The sequence below is a fragment of the Protopterus annectens genome, chromosome 5.part0, assembly GCF_019279795.1.
Source record: "Protopterus annectens isolate FY-2018-M chromosome 5.part0, PAN1.0, whole genome shotgun sequence".
Classification (NCBI taxonomy): domain Eukaryota; kingdom Metazoa; phylum Chordata; order Ceratodontiformes; family Protopteridae; genus Protopterus; species Protopterus annectens.
In genome coordinates this window covers 1,784,971,459-1,784,995,357 of record NC_056735.1, presented here as the reverse complement: position 1 = coordinate 1,784,995,357, position 23,899 = coordinate 1,784,971,459, and the positions used below count along the sequence as shown (strand labels likewise).

General features: G+C 41.1%; 1 protein-coding gene across 4 annotated transcripts in view; it reads left to right on the top strand.

Annotated features, from left to right (window-relative positions):
* The window catches only part of ESD (esterase D), a 678,542-nt gene that overhangs the window by 264,937 nt on the left and 389,706 nt on the right, over positions 1 to 23,899 (top strand). For all 4 annotated transcript variants that reach the window (XM_044071586.1, XM_044071587.1, XM_044071588.1 and 1 more), the window contains one exon: positions 10,069 to 10,167. In XM_044071586.1, the coding sequence (XP_043927521.1) occupies positions 10,069 to 10,167 (99 nt within the window). The remainder of the gene's footprint in view (positions 1 to 10,068; positions 10,168 to 23,899) is intronic.

The window sequence follows — 23,899 nt, the reverse complement described above, 5'->3', positions numbered from 1 at the left end:
GAAAAAAATATCATCTATAAACCTTTTATAGCATTTCACAAGGAAAAAAATAAGGTAAGTGAACCAGAGTGTCCGTCTCTCAATCTTTTAAAATCAAATTAGCAAATGCTGGGGCCTTCTTAGTCCCCACGGCCACTCCCCTGACTTGATGGTAGATGTCGCCATTAAACTGGAAAAAGTTATCTAAAACAAGTGAAATCAGTGTAGTCAAAGTATCAATCCATGTTCTCGGAAATTTTACATATTTACATAAGTAATGTTTGATGTACTCAACACCATCTACATGGGGTATACTGGTATACAAGGCTACAATGTCCTATGTGACTAAAATGCAGTTGGACAAATCAACGCCGGTGTTAAATAATGTGTTCAAAAACTCCCAGTAGTCTTTGATGTAATGGGGCTTTGTTTGTACTAAAGGATTGAGGACAAAATCAATATACTGAGCAATGTTCTCAGTTTTCGTTCTTTTATTAGAGCCAATTAATCTAAAAGGGGGATTCGATGAGTTCTTATGAAGCTTAGGGATGCCAAACAATTTCCCTAAACAAGGATTTGGAGACCACATGAAAGTAAATTCCTCCTCGGAAATGAAATGATCATCACGTAAGTGTTGTAGCATCTTGTCAACATATTCAAAGTGCGAGTTGACTGTTAATAAAGAAACTTTTTCGTAGAAGTCATCATTAATCAAGTCTTCTTGAATTTTGTTGATATATTCACATTGGTCTATAACTAGAACAACTGTCCCTTTATCAGCATTCATGACTCTTACATTAACATCATTTGACAAATCCTTTAAAGCTTTACTTTTGTTTTTTGTTAAATTATACCATTTGTGTTTAGATTTAACATTTAATTTATTTTTAACATCTTCTTCACATACTGTTAGAAATGTGGATAAGGTATTATTAAAAGGAGGGTTAACAAGACTTTTCTTCTTTAGGATTACATTATACCAGAAAGTACCACTGTTCTGTGAATTATTAATAGACTGTGAACTTTCTGTAACATCATCATCAGCTTCAAAAAATAGTTTGATTCAATTTCTTAATGTATAACCTAAGATCAAGCAACACATTAGATAAATCTTCCCTCTGTGAAGGTATGAATGTGAACCCTTTCTTGAGTACATTTAGATGATCTTTAGATAAATTTTTATTAGAAAAAATGAAAACAGACATCAAGTCAGTATTGATAAAAGAAGTACAATTAATGTGTCTACTGTTAAAAGTACCTTAACCAATAATTTTCTCCCAAGCTAATGTTTGAGACGTGACACCGGTGCAATCATTTAAAACCTGGGTGCATGTAGTGATACAAGGAAAATTGTCATTGCCAACCATCGTACATCTGTCCACAACTAGACCTGTAGAAAAACCTAAATCCTTAGAACCACACGCAGCTTCCACATGTGAATATTCAAAGGGGGTATTCACTGAAAGATTCACCTGCAACTTAATCTCGTCACCATGTGTCTTGGAGGAAGATGGGAAAACCTTGAACTTCTCCCTTTCCCTCTCATTGTCGATGAGACCCCTTGGATTAACATATCCCTGTTTTCCCTGACCGATGTAAACCTTTGATATAAAAAAGATGACGAAGAAGGAAGAATGTTAACATTAGAGCCGGGAGTGGTGGTAGTGTTAACTGCGGCCGCAGAATTGGTGTGACCTGAAGTGGTATTGTGTGCAGGTGAATTAACCTCTGTATCAACAGTAGCAACTCTAGTGGTTGGTGGAGAAACTAAAACTGGTTGAATAGTAGCAGAGGTATAAACCGAGTCGGGAACCACCAAAGAATTCCTATTCCTTCCATCAACAACGTAATCATCGTTAAACATGACCACCAGTGTGGGACTGATTCTTATCAGTCACTAAAGTTACCCTGTTCCTGGAATTAAATTCCCTTCTAGAATTCCCAAAAGGTCTCATGTGAATGTTATTCCCCTCATACCTATTAGAGTAGAATTGCATATTTCTCTCATGACCATAACGACCCCTACCATTGACATAATCATTACTATTGACACCCGTATAAGTATTATGGACCGCCCTTCTATCCTCAGAGTACTGATCTCCATAATCACTGTAGTTTTGAAACTGGTGGAAGTGCTGCCCCTCTGAGTAATCACCATAAAAAGACGATCTAATGGGATAAGCATTACCAGACTGGTATTGAAATTGATCTCTTTTTAATTTGTTTCTTTTCCTGTTCAACAGGGTAGGGTAGCTGTATATCTAGTGATCTTGGGGACTATAGAGTCATATAAGGGTTAAAAATACAGAATTCCGGATGACCACAAATGCTATCATTAAGCTTGGATATGTCAGAACCGATCTGCTGTAATTGCTCCCTATTATCATTAATAATGACCTGAAGAGCTGTCGACCCCGCTTCATTAAACACCTTACTTAATTCAGAATGTAAATAGGAATTTCTCTTAGTCCTATTGGGAAAATTGCTAACACGTAAACCTTTAGGAACTATACCTAACTGCAAACATGTTTCCAACAACTGTATGTCCAATTCCAACCTTTAAAGGACATAAACCTCCTCTCAAGTTTCATAATAAGAGGTTTTCAATCGCTTAACACAGAGTTAGTCAGGTTTGGTGCCTCAACTATTTGTTGATTGATTAATTCCCCATCATTTGACAAAAAAGGGTTAACCATAGAATATTGATTCAATAAACTCATTACTTCAGAAGAACCAAAAGAATTGCTGTTTTGGCTAACTGGGCGGGGAACCTGAATATTATTACAAATCAAATTAGGGTTGGCAGATGTCATAACACTTGGAGGTCTTAAACACTCACCCCTAATTCCTACTAACCAAAACTCTAGGAGCGCTGCCAACACCTTCCTGGCTAACTTGGTTTAGCTCAAAAACATCATGTCTGTTCACCGAACCATTAGTAAACACAATGTCGTGCCCAAAGCATTCAGTAAATTGCTTCTGGGATTGAACAAAATGTTTTTGATGGAAATAGCAGCAGGCATTATTTGAATGCTGGAATAACCTTTATTAATATCATCCCTAGATGAAACTGTTGGACAGGCTACATTACAGTGCAAACCAGTGGATGTATAAACATTATCCCTGTTTAATGTATTAAACTGTGAATCACCAATTATATTGACTGGTGAAGAGAGAGCCGTTTTACTTAAATTAAACACATGTCCAAGATGTGAATAACCACCAATAGATTCTGGTACTGTTTGTGAATCACTTTGAGAAATGATCGATGCAGAAATTAACCTGTCATCTACATTAGAACTAAGTCTATGTTGTAAAGTATAAGCATCAGTCACATTTCTTTTATCTAACACTCCAGATCTTTCTCCCTTTCTACTTACCCTCCTGTACACCTCCTTTTACTGATTGACTCCAGCTCCTCTCTGGACCTCTTTGGTTCTTCCCGCTCCGTTCGCCCTGCGGGCTCACTCCGCTCCCCTACCCCCAAATCTCACCCACCCCCAGTGCATCTACCTTTATTTCTCTCATAGCCACACCCTCTACAACCCTTATCCAATCAAACACTTATTCCCCAAAAACCACACCTCCCTTCCCCGCCCATTCTTGCCTCTATTACCTACCTCATCTAACCCACTAAAACATTAGATTCCTACACTCCCACTCAAATCTCTACTGTTTCCACATCCAATCCTATACTCTTAAACATAACTACTCCATGACTTACTTATCTCTCCTACATTGATAAATATCTTATCTACCACCTAACACCTCTGTATATTTCATAATCTAATTCTCCAACTTCTATCTAGAGTTTATCTAGTCGCTAAACACTTCAACCCCCTATATATCTTACTTCTTATTTAAAACACTACTATTCTATTAATTCTTCCTCATCATGCTTGCCAAACAATCCTTCCTCTTCCTTTCACTATTACTACTTTTCTCCTTATCCTCTATCTACCACCTTTCTCAACCTACTATTTCCATGATCCCCCAACCCTTTCATACTACAAATTCTCACAACTCACCTTTCTTACCCACATACTCTCTTATTTCCCCCTACTTATTCCCCTCAGAAAACCTCCATCTTTTTCAACACAAACTGATCTCATATCATGCTAACTTTACTACCATAACTGCTAGCAAAGCCCTCCAATTCACAAAAGAACCCAATCTCATCTCCTTGCTAACTACTCACACAAACCACTTCATACTTCATCTGATTACTACACTCATCTCTGGAGACATCCATCCTAATCCAGGCCCTACCACTACAACCAATATTAACAAATCCCTACTATTTACTTCTCTAAACTCCCAAAGTATAGTAAACAAAGTCCCAAACCTTCATGCTTGGCTCACACACAATAAGCCAGATATCCTAACTATTTCAGAAACTTGGCTAAAACCACACATTAGAGACTCTGAAATAGTTCCTCCAAACTTCTCTATCATAAGAAAAGACAGACCTCACAAAAAAGGTGGAGGAGTAGCCCTTCTATATTCTTCCTCCCTAGTAGTTACTCCCTACAATAAACCTATTCCACACTTCAACAACGCCGAACTTCTCCTGACCCTACTACAAATCAACAATCACAAACACATATGCATAGCTTCCCTTTACATCCCCCCTGGGGATAATATCTCCACACTTGAACTTATCCTCTCCTGGCTATCCACTAACATTAGTAATGAAACCATAATCCTTGGAGATGTAAACATTAACTGGGCCCTTGTCCAGTCTCCTACAAATTCCACAAACATCAACCTCTATAACTTCTCACAACTGATCACTTCAGTAACTTATCCTGCCAAAAACCTCTCCAATGGGAGTATACTGGACTGGATTCTAGTCTCCCATCCTCTCTATTTCACCAACAGCAGCACTCTTCCCGACCCACTTGGTGACCACACACCCACCTTTACCTACCGGCTTCCTACTGTCCTTCAACGAACCCATAACTATATCACATTCTGTGACCAAAAAAACTTCAACCCAATAACCTTCTCAAACTCATTACAAGCAATTAATTGGAATTGTCTAAAAATACTACCTCTTGAAAATGCAGTCTCATATTTTAACTCAACATTCTTAAAAGTACTAGACTCCCAAGCTCCCTTACGGACAAAAAGAATAAAAACCAAATCAGCCCTATGGCTCTCCAAAAATACCCTTACTATCATGAGACAGAGAGATAAAGTCTGGACACGCTACCAAAAACACAAGTCAGCACCTCTCCTAAACGAATATAAAATGCTCCGAAATAAAGCAAAGAAAATGATTACTTTTGATCGTCAAAACTACTTCTCAACACTCCAAAACCATAATAAAAACAACCCTCAAAAATTCTGGAAAGGGATCTCTACTCTCCTCCACCCCAGCAAACCAGTTACTCCCACCCCAGATCCAAATGCTCCAGAATCTGATTTAGCCACACAATTTAACTCCTTCTTTATCAACTCCATCTCCAAACTGACCTCTTCATTCTCTAACACCTCTCTCTCCACTTCCACACCCTATTCCACATCCACTAACCCCTCTTCCTCTTCTACACAAACCCCACCCTCATCTCCACTACCCCAAAATTCCCCCTCTTCTGACTGCACCCTCTTCTCATTAAATCCTGTACCTACAGCTACTATAAAGAAACTTCTTCAGAAATTGAAACCATGTACCAATGCTCCTGACAATATCCCTTCTTACTTTCTCAGTGTAGCCGCTAAAACTCTTGCTTACCCCATTAGCATCTTAATAAACCGCTCCCTACAAGAATGCACAGTTCCCCAAATCTGGAAACAAGCTTTTATTATACCTCTACACAAAGGGGGCAACAACAATAACATTAGCAATTTTCGTCCCATAGCCATCCTGTCCCCCATTTCTAAACTCCTTGAAAAATGTGTCCAACTCCAGCTTCTTCCACACCTCCTAGACAACCATCTCATTACCCCTACACAGCATGGTTTCAGACCTAATCATAGTACTATGACTGCCCTCCTCTCCTTCCTTGAAACTGTAAATAAAGCCCGTGACTCTGGGCAAATTGTATCTACTTTGCTTCTTGACCTCTCCAAAGCCTTCGACACTATCTCTCACAACCTGCTCTTAACTAAACTTTCCAAACTCCACCTATCTTCTTCCTCTCTGAACTGGTTCTCTAGTTACCTTTCCAACAGAAATCAAACTGTAAAATGGAAAAAAGCTACCTCCCCCTTCCTTAGTACCCCCACTGGAGTGCCACAAGGCTCCATACTGGGTCCGCTTCTCTTCAATATATTTATAAATTACTTCTACAAATCAATTCCTTCCTCTAGTATCATCCAATATGCAGATGATTCTACTATAATCTGTTCTGCCTCTTCTATCCCTACACTACAAAAACTTACCCAGGAAGCTTTCTCTTCCACAGAGCAATGGATGCAAAGTAATCATCTAGCTCTCAATGCCACTAAGACCAAACTTATGTTATTTACTCCTTCAAAAGTTATCCCTCCAGACATAACTACATTATTAATTACAAGTCAAAACAACTCACCCCTTGAAATAGTATCAGAAACTAAACTACTTGGGGTCCAAATTGACAACCTACTGAAATTTAACTCCCACCTCCAAATAAACATTAAAAAAACACATCAAAAACTTGGCATGCTTTATAGACAGAAAGCCTACCTTACATCTGACACTAAAATCTCTCTCCTTTCTTATCCCTTCCCTTCTCTGTGGTGCCCCACTACTAACTAATCTTCAGTCCTCTTTAAGAAAACAGCTTACTTCCTGCTATAACAAAATTGCAAAATTCGCCACCAGCCATAAGTCCTCTACTCACCACTGTGTCTCCCTCCATAAGCTAAAATGGCTAGAACTCCCCAATCAACTAACTTACACCCAACTAACTCTAGCCCATAAACTTATTCTAAACCCCTCACTCTGTCCCTCCCTTTCCTCTGCCTTTAAAATGCACCTCCCTAGTAGAATTCTAAGGTCAAACAATCAAAATCTACTTGAAGTACATAAACCTACTTATCCACCAGGAAAAAACCTTCTTTCCTTTAGCCTCGCTCGCCTATGGAACTCCCTTCCACCACTTATTCGCACCACCTCTAACCACATCACCTTCAAAAAGTCTCTCTTCTTACATCTAGCAACACAGTGGGTATGCTCTTGCTCCCACCCCACATAACTAACTCTACTAAATCTCCTTCCATACCGTATTCTACTTTATGTACCTACTATGTATGCTCTCTAATCTCTATTAACTGGTCTCTTTTACTTGTAGGTCATTTTCTAAATTAGATTAACTGTTATAACTGCTATTGTACATAAGTTTTGCTCTTTCCTGCCTAAACAGTACCAATAACTCTCTGTAACTAGATTGTTAATTGTAAACTGTTGAATGTATATCTGCTTGTTTTGGAGCTTTTCTCCCCAGGACTCCATTGAAAATGGGTTCATTATGGCCCAATGGACTATCCTGGTAACCCAACTGCAATAAATAAATAAATAAATAAATAAATAAATTTACTATTGTCCACATCCACAAAATTGATTACTGACCTCACTCTCCTGTGAAGAATCAAAATCCGAAGAATTGTCCGTGTTGCTGGTGCTCCTTGTATCACCAGTACAAAAATTTGCGCCGTTGACCTCACGCCTGGAGGAACCACCATGTTTATCAATGGTTCCATTAGATAACATGCCGCCAAGATTAACTGAACCGTTAACTATGCGCTCACTAAAAGCAACATTTTCCCCTGTAGAATGACATACAACCCTTTTAGCACAAAAACTTTGATTATTGACCACTACACTTTTAATAACATGGCTATTGCTTCTAATGGTTTCACTAGTTTTGCTGTTAACACAGCTATTGCTTCTAATGGGTTTAATGGTGTCTTCCCGCCTAACAGTTCAGCTGTTGGAAGTGAAACAGTCAGCCCCCTTAATTTGTGTATTAATCCCAGACTAAGCCCTTTTGATGTTGGTAACATTAATAATCGATACATACTGGTACATGGTGAGTGGGGGGTGCTCATCCCTGTGTAAATATGTCTGAATTTTGGTTTAAATTTAATTTTACTTGTTGACAGATTTGATTTATGCTTATTTAGTGTTTTAGTTTAATTTTATAGTTTATCAGGGTATTATCAGTAGGATTTCCCAAAAGATGCTGTTTGATGTGGCTGCTTCAAGCATTGTCCTTCTCTGTTGCATTGTCCTTGCAGTCCATGTTGTGACTACAGAAGGACAATTGAAAAAGTTTGACCAGCTAAATAAATATAGCAGAATTATAGTGTTTCCCATTTCTTCTGGTGCATCATACTGCATTGTCTAGCTTATAGTCTATTCTAGTGGCAGGGTTTTCAGTCCATGCTCGCTGCTGCCTTGTTTGCCACTGTGTTACACTTCTAATGTAATCCAGTTGCTTACAGTTTATTGCAGGCATGTTAAGAATTATATATTCGCTAAGCAGAGTGCCATCACATACCCAGCGGTCTTTGACTCCCAAATGGTAACACGTCTTTCTTTTTAAGAGAGCAGATTGTTTTGTATTCACAGCTGTTTAATAACTCTTCTGCGGCCCCATAGTTACACTGATTTACTGCAAGAGTAAAGGGTCTTTCAGCTTTTCCTGGTTAGAGGTCGCCACAGCGGATCTCTGGTCCGCTAATGATTGGCAGTGAATTTTAATGGTGTCAAGTTGCCAGCCCAATGTCCAACCTTTAAAGAAGGCACACCCACAAACGCATGCACCTACCTGCGTATGTCTAAATTAACTTGACGGCGGGGAGGTCATGCAGACTCCGCACACAAGGCTCTTCAGCTGAGAATCGAACTGGAGAACCTCTTGCTGGAAGGCAACAACGCTAACCGCTGCACCACTGCGGCCTATGATTTACTGCATGAATAAAATACCCAAAACGTTGTTTTCCCCCCATTCAAGTGCCATTGATAAGAGAAAACAAATATTAAAGTTGTACTTTTGAAATGGTATATTAGTATTTTCAGTATTGTGTGAAGCTTTAAAATATTTAGTATTGTATTACTGTTCCATGACGTAACAAGTACATTATGACTTTGTGTTAAATTTTTCATTCAAATTCCAGTATCTGTTGAATTCTGTTTAATAGATGTGGGGGAGCCAAGGCCTTTCCTGGCAAGCATTGGGTGCAGGTGTGCTGCTGGGTTCAGATGTATGCATGCATGTACACAAACACTCGCGCGCACACACACACACACACACACACACACACACACACACACACACACACACACACACACATTATTGGCAATTTAGAGGATTTTCAGTTCACCTTTTGACATGTATATTAGAGGAAACGAGACTGAGCACCAATGTAGGGGATGAAATGTACATGCTCTACATATAAGGCACTCCAGACAGAACCACGAGTATGGATGGACGGGGTACTGTTTGGCAGCAAATCTGAGTGCTGCACATTATCACCATGGTGGTGTTTTGAAATTAACTATTTCTGCATGTGTTGCACCTAGCTGGACCAGTGTAGTTATCCAAGAGTGTGAATGAATAAATTGAGTTGAGTCTGCATTGCTACTACTGTATAAGCAACAGTGACTGGGAGCACAGCTGCAAAACTTGTCAGTTTGGAACATTTAAAGTCCTCAAAACTGAAGGAAGGATTATTTTTTAAAGATTTCTGTTAATTATTACTGCTTGTTGCATTTTATCCTCTGCATTCTTATTGTAAGGTATTCCAGGATGCAGTTCTGAAAAGGAATTTTGAATCGAGTTTCTGTACAAGAAAGGAAAGTCGTGCACTTGTGTAATTTCATATGATTTAAGGACTGCTGCTCAAAGATTTTAAAATACTTTAAGCAGATTACAGTACATAGTCTTCCAACCATTTTCTTTTTATGGTAGTTGCATGTTGACACTAATAATTCTCTGTTGTTAAGGTCCATAACGCGCAAGAATAACGTAGGAACAGTTGTGTGAGTGACAGTACTCCTCAGTATTTATAGTCTAGAATTTGTCAGTTTCTGCATTGATAATTAACCTTTTAACTGAGTAGCTGCATTTTGAACTTTTTTGCTTTCGTGCTGTGTTTCAGGTTTAACATGTACTGAGCAGAACTTCATAACTAAAGCAGGCTTCCAACAAGCAGCTTCTGAACATGGAATCATCGTAGTGGCACCAGACACTAGCCCTCGTAAGTACTGTGTGTTATGCATAGAATTCTACAACCTGGGAAGTGGAGCTGGGTGAGCTGCCTAATGTAGAACTTGGAAGCAGTAAGGAGGCTGATCAGTTCTGAAACCAACACTGCTCCCTTTTATGCACTTAGATGGGTTAAATGAGCATCCAATGGAAAACTGTAATTGTCTTCTCAGAGACTTCAGGCTTTTGCTGTGTGTAGGGGGTTAGAGCCAAGTTGTATATCGACACTGTATTTTTGAATGCCATTACATACTAAGCATAGCCACTGTCAAGTAGCACATTCTCTGTAGTTGAATTTATTGCGTTTCTTCCAGAAGACTGTCCCATTTAGTACATTCCTATGCAGTTGATTTACATCATCTGTGACACTCCTCTTGTATAACTGTGTGCATGCAAGTATATCTACACACACACACACATATATATATATATATATATATATATATATATATATATATATATATATATATATATATCCCCACACACCTCTATAGATTTTTGTTCACTGCTTTCATGTGGCACTAAAACAAAGTAATCTACTCTTACTTTGCAGCTTGGCAGCTTAATTCAGTTTTCATCTTTTAGACTAAAACCATATTAAATTATTTTTGTTTTATTGTCAGATTTTGTTGCAGGCTTCAGCCTCTGTTGTAACTGGATTCTGTCAACAGTTTTTGTCTTTAGCTAATGCACTTAGAAAATTCTATCAGGCTTAAAAAAGCGAAGTGAAGGTACATGCACTAATCTTTCAGCAGGGAACAGAATCAGCTAACCCACATAGCTGAATCGGTTGTATTGCAAAACTCCTCAAGATGCCCTCAGAGTTCCTTGTAAACTCAACCTAGTTATTCATTTCATGCTCTTAGAACCAGATCTTCTTTTACGACTAGAGTTACTTCCATACTTTCGCTTAATTAGAATAAAATTAAACCCTTGTCTTTCCTTGACCTTTAAAGTATCCTGAGGAAGAGCCTTTAGCTACTGAGCATTCACATGCAACTCTGGTATTACATTGCCAGAACAAAAGATGTTGGAAAAACAGGCCAGCTTATTTCTTTCCTTTATACTCAACATAGTGAATGGACCCTTTTCATGTGGTTGGCTTTGCTGTGCCTTCAGTCCAGTAAGGAATTGTGTTAGAGTTGCTATCCTTGTCCTGCTTTCTTCGCCTTTACTGTCCTGGCCTTCCTTTTTCTTCCTTTAGAATAGCTGGCGAGCTTTCTGTTTATTTCCATTATGGGAAGCCATCACTTCCAACTCCTGGGATTTGAACATCCATAAGAAGAAATTCCATACAAACTTGATCGGGCATTCTTAAGATTCCAAAACCCCAAGAGCAACTTCCACCATTTCTTTCACATCATATTTTTTCATGAGTCTTAGAAGCACTATCCCCACACTAGTGGGGAAAATACTTTTATTCAAAACTTATTCTAGTCCCCAGTAAAAAAAAAAAAAAGGCATATTGGAAACATATATTCTAGACCTATCTGGACCTTTCTAAATGTTCCTTCCCTCAAAATGTTCTCCCTTCAGACTTTTCACCCACATGTGTGTCTGGTTACTGTGAATTTAAAGGATACTTATATGCACATGTCCATAGACGTTAGAAGACATTCCTGAGATTCTCTGTCATAGACTCCACAGTTGGCATAATGGTTAAGATCTTTGCATCCCAGTTAAGATCTTTGCATCCCATTTATGTGGTACACTGTTCAATCCTGATCTCTGCCCATTGCCTGTATAGAATTTGCATGTTCTCCCAGTCTCACTGGGGAGTTCTCCCTCAAATATGCAGAGTATGTCTGTCTCAGATACACCCAAGAATGGAGCTGTGGATGGCAGCACAAACTCTAGATGGTGCCTGTTGAGAGAAGGTATTTGCCAATGACAAGTTGAGGACCCAGCCTACTCCGACCTATGTTGGGGATCCTTGGCCAGTGTGTGCCTGCTGTAAAGCCCAGCAGCCTTTGTTCAATGTGCTACTGGCTGTCCGGTGACCAGTTCCCCATCTTGAATTACATGAGATTGCTGTGTTTAGAGAAAGCTGGATGTAACATCAGTTAACCTGCCAATCATGAACTCGAGTGTCGTGCTCAGTATAGATTCACTGACAGGACCGAGCTTGGAATTGGGTAGCATAATGGTAAGGAGGAGGCTAGACATCCTCTGTATCCAGTAAACAAGATGGAAGAGCAGTGTAGCAAAGCCACTTGGCTTGGAATCCAGAGTCTACTACTTAAGAGGAGGATAGCATAGAAAAGGATAGTGTGGGAATTGTGGAGAGGGAGAGATTTCAGAAGACACTAAGGAATGTAATCAGAATAAGTGACAGACTCCTAGGAGGTTACTAGGCTAATCTCCCTAGGGTCCTTACAAGCCTAGGCAAGTACAATCCTTGTTCCCAAGAATATCAAGATATTAAGTGGAACTAAGTCAGCAACTACTGCCCCTGTCCAAGAGGGACACTGGTGAAACTCCCAGGATGAGTTTGTGGTTTCCCATCCAGTCTTCCAAATTACGCTTAAATAGGGTCACTGAGGGCCTCTGCTTCACCTGATTTGGAAGTTTGCTCCAGAAGAGTGGTAACCCCAGTGAGACATCTGTCTCTCCAGCAAGTCCTGTTGATTGCTGTATACTAGGTTGAGTTCCCTTGAGTGAGTGCATCTTATACCATTTGATTTACAGTTGTGCAGCATTTCCATTAGAGCAGAATCTGAGGTTGTTTTATATACAAGGCAGAGGTCACCTCTGAGTAGTCTGTAAGACGCAGAGTATAGTGACAGCGATTTCAGTTCGGTCAACATATGACATGCTGAAGACCCTGAAATTTCTTTAAAAAAGTTTGAGGTCTTTCCAATTGCTGCAGGTGTGTGGTAAGGCGCATACCAAAGATAGCATTGTACTCTGTTATTGGCCTGAGTAAGGAGTACAGAGAGGTTATAACGTCTTTTGTTCTGGATGCAATGCCCTTGCTTATGAGGTGGGTGATGTAGAAAGCCTTTTTTAACACTGTGGAGATGCGGTCAAAGGAAAGGTTGCTGTCAACCTGTGTGCCCAAATCTGTCACCACTGATTGTGTGCTTAGGATGTTGATGTTAATGTGGTAATCTGCAGGGGCATCACCCTTGCCAAAGAGGATGATGATGTATTTTTTTATATTGAGTTTTAGCTCGTGACTTTGGCACCAGTCGTTTCTGTGCAAGTCCCTCTTTGTAGGATGTTGACATCATTTGGGAACTCTGACTGCACCCAGTTTGCCATCATAAGCAAACGTTATCAGCCATAGGCCTTTTGTTTTTTAGCCTGTACATCCGAGAAGTAGATTCTAAACAATCAGGGCCCCAGCACAGATCCCTGTTCCACACCACTGATTACAGGTCTGCTGATGGAGGAAGAATCACCTATTTTGACTGTGTGCATTCTATCGATGAACCAGTTTGCAACCCACCTGAAAATATATGGGTTGATCTCCAGCTTGGTGAGTTTATCAGTGATTCCTGAGTGGGAAATAGTGTAAAAGGCCTTGGCCAGGTCCAGATAGGCTGTACACATGGATTTGCCTTTGTCCAAGGCTTTGGTGACTGTCTCAAAGAAGTCCACCAGGTTCAAGAGGCAGGATATCCCTTTAATAAAGTCAGACTGGGTGGGTCCGAGCATTTTGAGGTCTCCTATATCTTTGTTAATAAGGTTCATGATTATTCTTTCCATAACCTTGCAGATTAGGCTGGTCAAGGCTTAAGTGTCTGTTCCTAGGGTTTGTAGAGGTGCCTCCTTTATGTAACGGGATGATGGTTAACATTTTCCATTCAGCAGATACAAAACCAGTGCTTAGACCATGTTTAAAGAGAGTACCTAAAAGTGTAGCTGATTTCCTGTTTTAATCCATTTAGAACGCAGCCTGGGACATTATCAGGTCACATAGAGGCTGTGTTTTTGGGTTTGGAGAAAATATTTACGACCTGCTTTTTGGACATACTAGGTAGAGGGTATATGGTAGGGATGCTTTGGGGGATATGTGGTGGGGACAAGGGGGAGAAGTTCAGTGAATCTGTCAGCTAGCAAGGTGGCCATTTCATCAGGTTCACTATATATGGTGCCATTAACTACCAGCTCTGCACAGATATGGGTTTTTCCTTTAAGGTTTCTGACAAAGCTAAAGAAGGCTTTATGATTATCCTTAATGAAGGAGGCTAATTTGGATTCATAGTTGGCTTTAGAATGTTTTGCAAGGTGTCTTATTTTCTTGTTTAAGCCGAGGAGGGAATGCTTCCAATTCATAGACCATTCCTTCTTGCTCTTGGACAGTAATTTCTTTCTCTTATTGTATAACCTGTTAATGGCAGTGTCCACCGGGCAGGCTTGTTCTTTCTTGAGAATCTTGTTTTCATCCTGTCTGGTATGGTTGAGTCACTACATTTGTATAGATGCTTATACAGGGCATTGGTGTAAATCCTAGTATAGCTGTCCATGCCATCAGTGAAGGCAGGGGCTATGAAGCTATTAATGCCGCCACTTATTAGGTTGGCTTTGGAGAAGTTTATTGGTCTAGTAGCTGCTAATGGGGAGTCAGATGTTACTTCTAATGAGACCGATTTATGATCAAACCTCACTAGGGAGAGCCGCACACATGAGTTGGTGCAATGATCACCCATGTTAGTGAACACCAGATCCAAAATGTTTGGGCCCCTTGTGGGGGTGTCAGCCAACTGGTCCAGAGTATTGGATTTGAAGTCAAGAACCTTTTGAGCAAGTGTTAGTACACGTATAATTTACGCAATGTATGGATGGGTAGTTAGTCACCTAAAACCAAGGTGTTTGGTTGTATCTTGAACGATTCAAGTATTTCGAAGTATGCAGTGTGGATATCCTGGTTCATGGAGGGGGGTCCTACAACTGGCAATAACTTGGAGAGGAGTCTTACCTACAGTCGGACCTAGATTAGTTCAAGGAATTGTTTTATTTAACCAATCTAGAGGTGTATTTGTCTTTGAATATTGATACTCCACCTTCTTTAGTTCTCAAACTTAGTTTGTGGTCTGAATGTGTGGAAGGCATTACAACCCGGTATGGCCGGGCTGCTTTCCTCGTCCTTAAACCAAGTCTGTGACTGCACAAATGTCAGCATCTTCTAATGTGAGGGCTGCTTCCAGTGAGTGCAGTTTTAGGTTTAGACTCCTAGCATTTTCATTTTTATCCTCTTCGTTAACTTAGTGTGAGCAGCTACACCAGTAATTATACCAGTGCTTCAGTACTTACTGATCTAACGGGTTAGCTGGCTGATTTTCTTTTTTTTTTCTCTGTATCTCTCAAATCTGACTAGCACATAGATCCTACTGCCGTGAGTTCAGTTATAGCATTACAAAACTGACTGTGTCCTGCCCATCATTGCACCTAGAACCTAATCTATATGTATAGTTCGCCCAAAAGATACCATTTTTAAATGCAACACTTTCTGAATGGACCAACTTTCTCCCCTCCCTTGTGAGGTGTGCTAGACATGTAAGTAGAACATTCTGAGCAAAGCTGTATTATGTTTTTTCATTTCAGCTAGGATTTTCTTTTGAGAAATGTGTTATTGTATAAATATACTAGCCAAGACTCTTCTGTTTTTCATTCCATGTATTAGGATATACACTGATTTTCTGTATGCTGTCATAATGTTTTGCAGACCAAACACAGTCTTGCGTTACAGTTATTAATATAAGTTGTGGTAAACTGCTTGTTGTTTACCCATGATTATTATCTTTAACAATCTGGCAACTTCATGCGAGTAGCTTGTTTCACTAGTGCTTGTTGTTGTATCTGTGATTATTTGGTACTAGCTATCTCCTGGTTTTAGTTAACTTGTGTAACTGTGTGTACAATCCTTGCTGCTTCAGTTTTTGAGATAATTTTACATAACGTAAGCTGTTCTTGCTGTTTATTTCTCTGCTATTTAAATGTATCTGTGGAAGACCAACAAGGCGTAATTGTTCTAGGAACTGATTGATGCTGGAAAGACTTACTCATACCTTTTTATAGATACTTCCACGTATGTAGGCACATGTATATCCTTGCAGTCTAAGAGAATGTTACATTAATCCTATAATGCTACTTAGATTGAATTGAAGTACATATTGAGGTAGCTCTCGCGGGCCAGCCACGGTGGTGCAGCAGTTAGCATTGCTGCCTCACAGCAAGAGGTTCTCCGGTTCGATCCTCTGCTGGGGTGCCTTCTGTGCGGAGTCTGCATGTCCTCCCTGTGGTCGCGTGGGTTTCCTCCGGGTGCTCTGGTTTCCTCCCACATCCCAAAGACATGCTGTAGGTGGATTGGATACTCTAAATTGGCCCTAGGCATGAGTGTGTGCATGTGTGTGCCTTCCATGGAAGATTGGGTGCTGGGCTGGCAACTCGACACCGTAAAACTCCACTGCCAATCATGAGCGGACAGGTGATCCGCTGTAGCGACCCCTAACCGAGAAAAGCCGAAAGAAGAAGAAGAATTGAGGTAGCCCTCGCATCATGCTGTGTTGTTAATGTTATCCTGTATTGGTTTTGCCAAACGGAATAGTCTTATGTAATCCTAACTCACAGAATTTCTCTCAAACATTTTGTTTTTTTCTTTTCTTTTAGCTCTTGCCCTAACCTGTACTCCTCGTGTCTCCTGTGGTGCGCTAGATCTCTTACTTCTCTAAAGAAAAGAGCTGCCCAAAAATCTGAAAACTGCACAAAAGGAGAAAACATCTAAATAATCAACAATGAAAAGGAATATTTCTGCCACTAGGTGAATGCATGTCCTGTACACCTTAATACCTACAGTGGATATAAAAAGTGTACACACCCCTGTTAAAATGCCAGGTTTTTGTGTTATAAAAAAAAGAGACCACAATATATCATTTCAAAACTTTTCCCATCTTTAATGTGACTTATAACCTGTACAATTCAATTGAAAAACAAATCTGTTGGGGGAAAACATATAAAAAATGGTACAATAAGCTGGTTGCATAAGTATGCACACCCTTAAACTGATACTTTACAGCATTCATCCTTCTTGGGTAGGAGTCTTATCAGCATGGCTCATCTTGACTTGGCAATATTTGCCCACTCTTCCTTGCAAAAGCGCTCCATATCTGTCAGATTGTGAGGGCTTCTCTTGGGCACAGCCCTCTTCAGGTCACCCCACAGATTTTTTATTGGATTTAGATCTGGGGTCTGGCTGGGCCATTCCAAATTTTTTTCTTCTGGTGAAGACATTCTTTTGTTGATTTGGATGTATGCTTGGGGTCATTGTCGTGTTGAAAGGTGAAACTCCTCTTCATCTTCAGCTTTCTAGCAGTCGCCTGAAGGTTTTGGGCCAAAAGTGATTTTGAACTGTTCATAATTCCCTCCACCTTGACTAAAGCCCCAGTTCCAGTTGAAGAAAAGCAACCCCAGAGCATGATACTGCCACCACCATGCTTCATTGTGAGGATGGTGTTCTTTTGCTGATGCGAAGTGTTGTTTTTGCAGCAAACTTGCCTTTTGGAATTGTGGCCAAAAAGTTCAGCCTGGTCTCATCAGACCATAACACGTTTTCCGACATGCTTTTACTTGGTGTATTGTTTTGCAAATTTTAGCCAGGCCTTGATGTTTTTCTGTGTAAGAAAAGGCTTCCGTCTTACAACCCTACCCCATAGCCCAGAAATATGGAGAGTACGGCGATAGTTGTCACGTAGTACACCACCAGTACTTGCCAGAAATTCCTGCAGTTCTTTCAGTGTTGCTGTAGGTCTCTTGGCAGCCTTCCTGAACAGTTTTCGTCACTTTTGGAGGGACGTCCAGTTCTTTGCAACGTCATTGTTGTCCCATATTTTCTCCACTTTTTGTTGATTGTCTTCACTGTGTTCCATGGTGTATCTAGTGCTGTGGAAATTTTTTTGTACTCTTCTCATGCCTGTCAACAATGAGATCCCTTTGATGCTTTGTAAGCCCTCTGCGAACCATGGCTTTTGCTGTAGCAGTCAACTGAGTAAATGTCAGGAAAATCCTACTAAGACAGCTCAACTTTATTTGGGGTTAGAGTCTCTCTAATTGATGGCAGGTGTGTACCTAAGAAGACTGAATGCTGTAATTAAATCAAAAGGTGCTTCAACAAAGTATTAGTTTAAGTGTGTGCACACTTATGCAACCAGCTTATTGTATGTTTTTTATTTTTTATGTTTTCCCTAACTGGCATTTTAACAGGGGTGTATGCACTTTTTATATCCACTGTATACTGTTAAGCCACGGTGGTGCAGCGGTAGCGTTGTTGCCTCACAGCAAGAGGTTCTCCTGTTCGATTCTCGGCTGGAGGGCCTTCTGTGTGGAGTCTGCATGTCCACCCCACGGTCGAGTGATGTTCACAAGACATGTGTGAATGGGCGTGCCTCCGCTGAAGGTTGGGTGTCGGGCTGGCAACTCGGCACCATAAAAATCTACTGACAATCATTAGCAGACCGGAGTTCCGCTGTGGTGACCTCTAACCAGGAAAAGCCGAAAAGACCAACAACAACATACTGTGAAGTACTGTACATTTAGTGATAGTGGCAAGCACACCTTGCTGGGATGGCTTCCTCCCCTATGTCGCCCCCCCCCCCCAACCATAGAAACCACTATAAAAAACCTGCTGGTTTCCTGTGTGTGTGTGTGTGTGTGTGTGTGTGTGTGTGTGTGTGTGTGTGTGTGTGTGTGTGTGTAAATATATATAATGTATATTATTCTTTTTTTTTTTTTTAATAAAAAGACGTCACCGTCAGTAAACATGCTTTAATATGTACCATCAGCAACTTACTTCCTTTCCATTTTTTCTTCTTGGCTAACTTAGTGTGAGCAACTACGCCAGTAATTATACCAGTGTTTCAGTACTTACTGAACTTAACGGGTTAGCTGATTTTTTTCTTTTACCTCGGTATCTCTCAAATCTGGCTCTTCCTGCCCCATTTGCTCTTCGTTTGGGCTCACTCTGCTCCCTTACCCCACCCCACCCCTCCCTTCACTAGACTTATACCGCTCGTTTAACTCCCCTAAAGCTTATCAGATCACAACTACCTACACCCATATACAGCCAGTTAACACCATTACTCCTCTCATTACTACACTAGCCTTATTTCCAATCTTCTCACTCTACTTATTACTACCTACTCCCCATTCCTACCTTCTAGAACTCAAATTAAACCAAGTCACAAAAAATGTTCTCCCTTCTCTTTAACTTGCTTCTAACATTTTGTATCAGTCTCCTAATCTACACTTCCTCCCTGAAATGTATCCCATTCCCACCATTTACACAAACTACTCTCACTTTACATCATGACAAGGCCACAGAAAGCTTTGGTAACATATCAGCAAGCCTAATTCACTATCACCCTGTGCATTTTTCAAAACTCATAATCCTTCTCAACAACATCACTATTAAACCTAACTTCTACATAATTGGCAGGAAAAATAAACCTGCTCTATACCTCAAACATAACTTTTCCAAACACATCCTATCTCTGTGTGTAGGACATCCACCCCAACCCAGGGCCCCCAACCACAATTTCCTCTGTTAAAACACTAAACCCTAAAAATATTCTTCTTGCAACCCTAAACACACGTAGTATTTGCAACAAGATCACAGAATTCCATGTCTGGTTATGTCAGTACACCCCAGATATTCTAGTTATCACAGAAACCTGGCTAAAACCCCATATCCATAACCCTGAAATAACACCCCCAGGCTATAATATACTTGGAAAAGATAAAACCAACAAAAAGGTGGCGCGGTAGCCTTTATCCTAACACCATGATGACAATTTCACCTTTCCCCAAAGAAACAAAAACCTTCACCAACACTGAAATTCTAACCGGAAGCCTACAGTTTAACAAAACAAGTATGCATTGTTGGACTATATATCCTCCCTGGGCTAAACATCCGAACTATGGAAGATGTCCTTTCCTGGATATCAGAAAATATCAGTAATGAAACTGTAATTATGGGAGGTATCAATATTAAATGGAACAATCTGATAATTGACTCCCTAACAGCATAAGCCTCTATGGTTATCCCCAGCTCATTTCCAATGCCACCCATAGGCGTAACAATAATACCCTTGGTGCAACTTTTGATTGGATACTAGTTTCTATTCCTGACAAATACTCCACCCCGTACACTCTACCTAATACTTTGTATCTTTGTTTGTCTTTGTACCAAGGCACCTGGCTAAATATCTCAGAAGACCAATGGGTATAAAACGTTATATCCAGAGGATATTTCATTCCTTTTCACTCTTACCCCAGACCAACAAAAGGAATCCCCGATGTTCCACCCAGTCTACGGGATATAGCATCCGTAGAGGTCCAGAAACTATTGCAAAAAAGAATCATCCAGCCAGTCCCAGCAGACCAGCAAGGATCTGGAACTTACTCAAGGTTCTTTTTGGTACCAAAGAAGACAGGGGACTGGAGACCTATTCTGGACCTCAGCAAGCTCAACAGATATGTGGCGAAGACAAAGTTCCGGATAGTCACGCTTCAGTCCATTCTCCCATTTTTAGGGAAGGACGATTGGATGTGCTCTATCGGTCTACAAGATGCATACTACCATATCAAAATGGCCAGGCCATCCAGGGATCATCTGCGTTTCCGACTGGGATCCAGTCATTTCCAGTTTCGGGTACTGCCCTTTGGTCTCACTACAGCCCCCAGAGTGTTCGCCAAATGCATGGCAGTGGTCATAGATCACTTGAGACATTCAGGAATCCCGGTGTTTCCTTACTTGGACGACTGGCTCCTTACCTCCCCCACCAGGCATCAGCTTATTCGGGCAAGGGACGCTACCAGGGATTTATGTTCACAGCTGGATATTACGATAAATTTAGAAAAGTCTGCCTTATTGCCATCACAGCATGCAGTCTTTATAGGAGCAGACTTAAGACACGGTCAGCATGTCCCTGAAGCTCCTTCCCAAAAGAGTTATTGTTCTCCAACAACAGATTGTGGATCTACTGTCAAAGCAGACGGTACCAGCATCACAGATTTTCAAACTGCTCGGCAGTATGGCAGCAGCAATCATTGCAATACCCCTGGCAGCAGCAATCATTGCAATACCCCTTGCAAGATCCCACATGTGCATTCTTCAGTGGCTGCTATTCACGCAATGGAACTTTCAGGAATTACCCTTGAATCATCTAGTCTTGATTACCAACTCATGCAAGAAAGACCTTCGCTGGTGGCTAACATCGGAGACGGTGACTATGGGCCACCCATTTGTTCTTCCCTGTCCAGTTGCAACGGTAACCACGGATGCCTCTCTGATTGGGTGGGGGGGGGCATTATCAGGGACGGACAGCCCAAGGTACTTGGCAGACTCATGAGGCTCATTTGCACATCAACGTCCTGGAGATGAGAGCGGTTCTTCTAGCACTGCAGGCCTTTCAAGACTCTCTTCCCCTTGTCTGAATGGACTGCAATCATGCCAACATGTCAGTAGTGTGGTACATCTACAAACAAGGAGGAACCAAATCCTAAGCCCTGTGTCGAGAGGCTCTGAGATTATGGAATTGGGCAGAGTCCACCCAGTGTTTTCTGACTGCAACGCACATCCTGGGGAAATCCAACATAATAGCGGACAGACTCAGCAGAGCTATTCTGCTACCTCACGAGTGGTCTCTCAAGAATGAAATAGAAATGATTTTCTGCAGATGGGACCAACCTTGCTGCGATCTTTTTGCCACCCCCACAATCACCAAGTGCAGCAACTACTTTGCCCTGATCCCTCAACAGGGTCAATCCCCGAGAGATGCACTTGTCCAGGATTGGCCTTCGGGACTCCTTTATGCTTTCCCCCCCTTTTCAATTGATTCCCAAAGTATTGCAGAAAGCCAGTCTTCTGGGCAGGACACTTACCTTAATTGCCCCATATTGGTCTCATCAAATTTGGTTCCCCTTTCTGAAGCCTCATCTACTAGAGGAGCCTTGGATCCTGGACCCAGTGCTGGATCTGTTGACCCACTTGTCAGGGGCTCTTCGTCCCTCTCTTCAGTCCATTAAACTGACAGCTTGGCTGCTCCAATTCCCAGAATAGCCAGGTTCCAGAATTTGTCAGAAGAAGCGCAACCTATCCTTTTGTCGTCTCACAAATCTTCTACTAGGAAACTTTACCTCAGTAAGTGGAAAAGGTTTTCCAGTTGGGCACAGCAGAATAACACTGACACTTTCCAAGCTACTATATCTGATATACTGGAATTCCTGACAAAACTGTTCAATGAAGGAGCTGCAGCAGCGACCATTCAAGTCTAACTCGCTGCTATTTCCAATTTTCATTTAGGTGCATCCGAAAATGTTATGTCTCATAAGCTGGCCAAGGCTTTTTTGAAGGGTATGATGCACTTAAAACCACTGATCAGATCTCCAACTACTCCCTGGAACTTAAATCTAATCTTGTCCAAAATTATTCTTCCGCCCTTTGAACCTGCCTCTTCTTGTGAGCTGAAGTATCTTTCTTGGAAGACCATTTTCTTGGTGGCTATTACGTCAGCACGCAGAATTTCAGAATTGCAAGCCCTTTCCGTTAAGCCACCTTATCTGATATTTCATAAAGATAGGGTCTCCCTCAGGACGAATCCATCGTTTCTACCCAAAGTATGTTTGGAATTCACTCTAAATCAGATGATTGAGTTGCCCATTTTCCTTCCCAACCACTCAAACAAATTGGAGTATATGCTTCACAAACTTGATGTGCATCGACAACTTAGTTTTATTTGGATAGAATAAAAGATCTCAGAAGGACTGATCAGTTTGGTCTCCTTCTCAGATTCAAGAAAAGGTGCACCTGTCTCTAAAACTACCTTATCAAAATGGCTCTTTGATTGTATCTCCTTTATCTACAGTGAAGCGGGTATTGCATTACACAATAAGGTCAAGGCTCATTCTACAAGGGTGGTTTCTACTTCTGCAGCTTTCTTGACCAGGTTGCCCATAGATTCTATTTGTGCAGCTGCCACCTGGTTGAATCCACATACCTATATATCTCATTACAAAGTGGACAGGGCTTCTAGGATCAGAGCTTCATTTGGGATCTGCTGTCCTGAAACACAGGTACTCCCTTGAGCCACCCAAGATTGTGGTGCTGGGGACGCTACCCATCAGTAAGAATGAAGGCGAGATTAAACAACTTCACATTAAGGAGTTATGTACTTAACCATAATGTTCCATGTGAGTTGTTATTCTCACCTTCAGTATTACGACCCTTCCTCCTACCCCCTTCCTATGTCAGGTAGCACGAGAGGATTCATGCTGGTTTTGGTTTTCCTGGAGGGTGTCCTTCTCCCTGGACTTCATTTCCCTGAAATTTGGTATAGGTTTCTTCACTAGTTGGCAACAAACAAGATCTGGGGAATGTAGTGGTGCATTGTGGTATAGGGCTTTGACCTCGAGCTGTTTTGAGACCTCGAGCTTTGCTATTTGGCCGAATCAGAGCCGATGGTCAGCACCGAACCCATCAGTAAGAATGAAGGCGAGAATAACAACTCACATGGAACGTTATGGTAAGTACATAACTTCTTCCTCTTATACTTTCACCTCATTGTTTGGTCACTCCCACAGCCCCCTCCCACCACCATAACTTGTACTCTCACCCTTTCACTTTTCCCACCTTGTCACCAATCTTCCCCTTTTCCCCACCCACCTTGGGCTGCCTCCTCTGTAGCTTGCCTCTCTCACTTAATTCTTTCACGCCTTAACACACC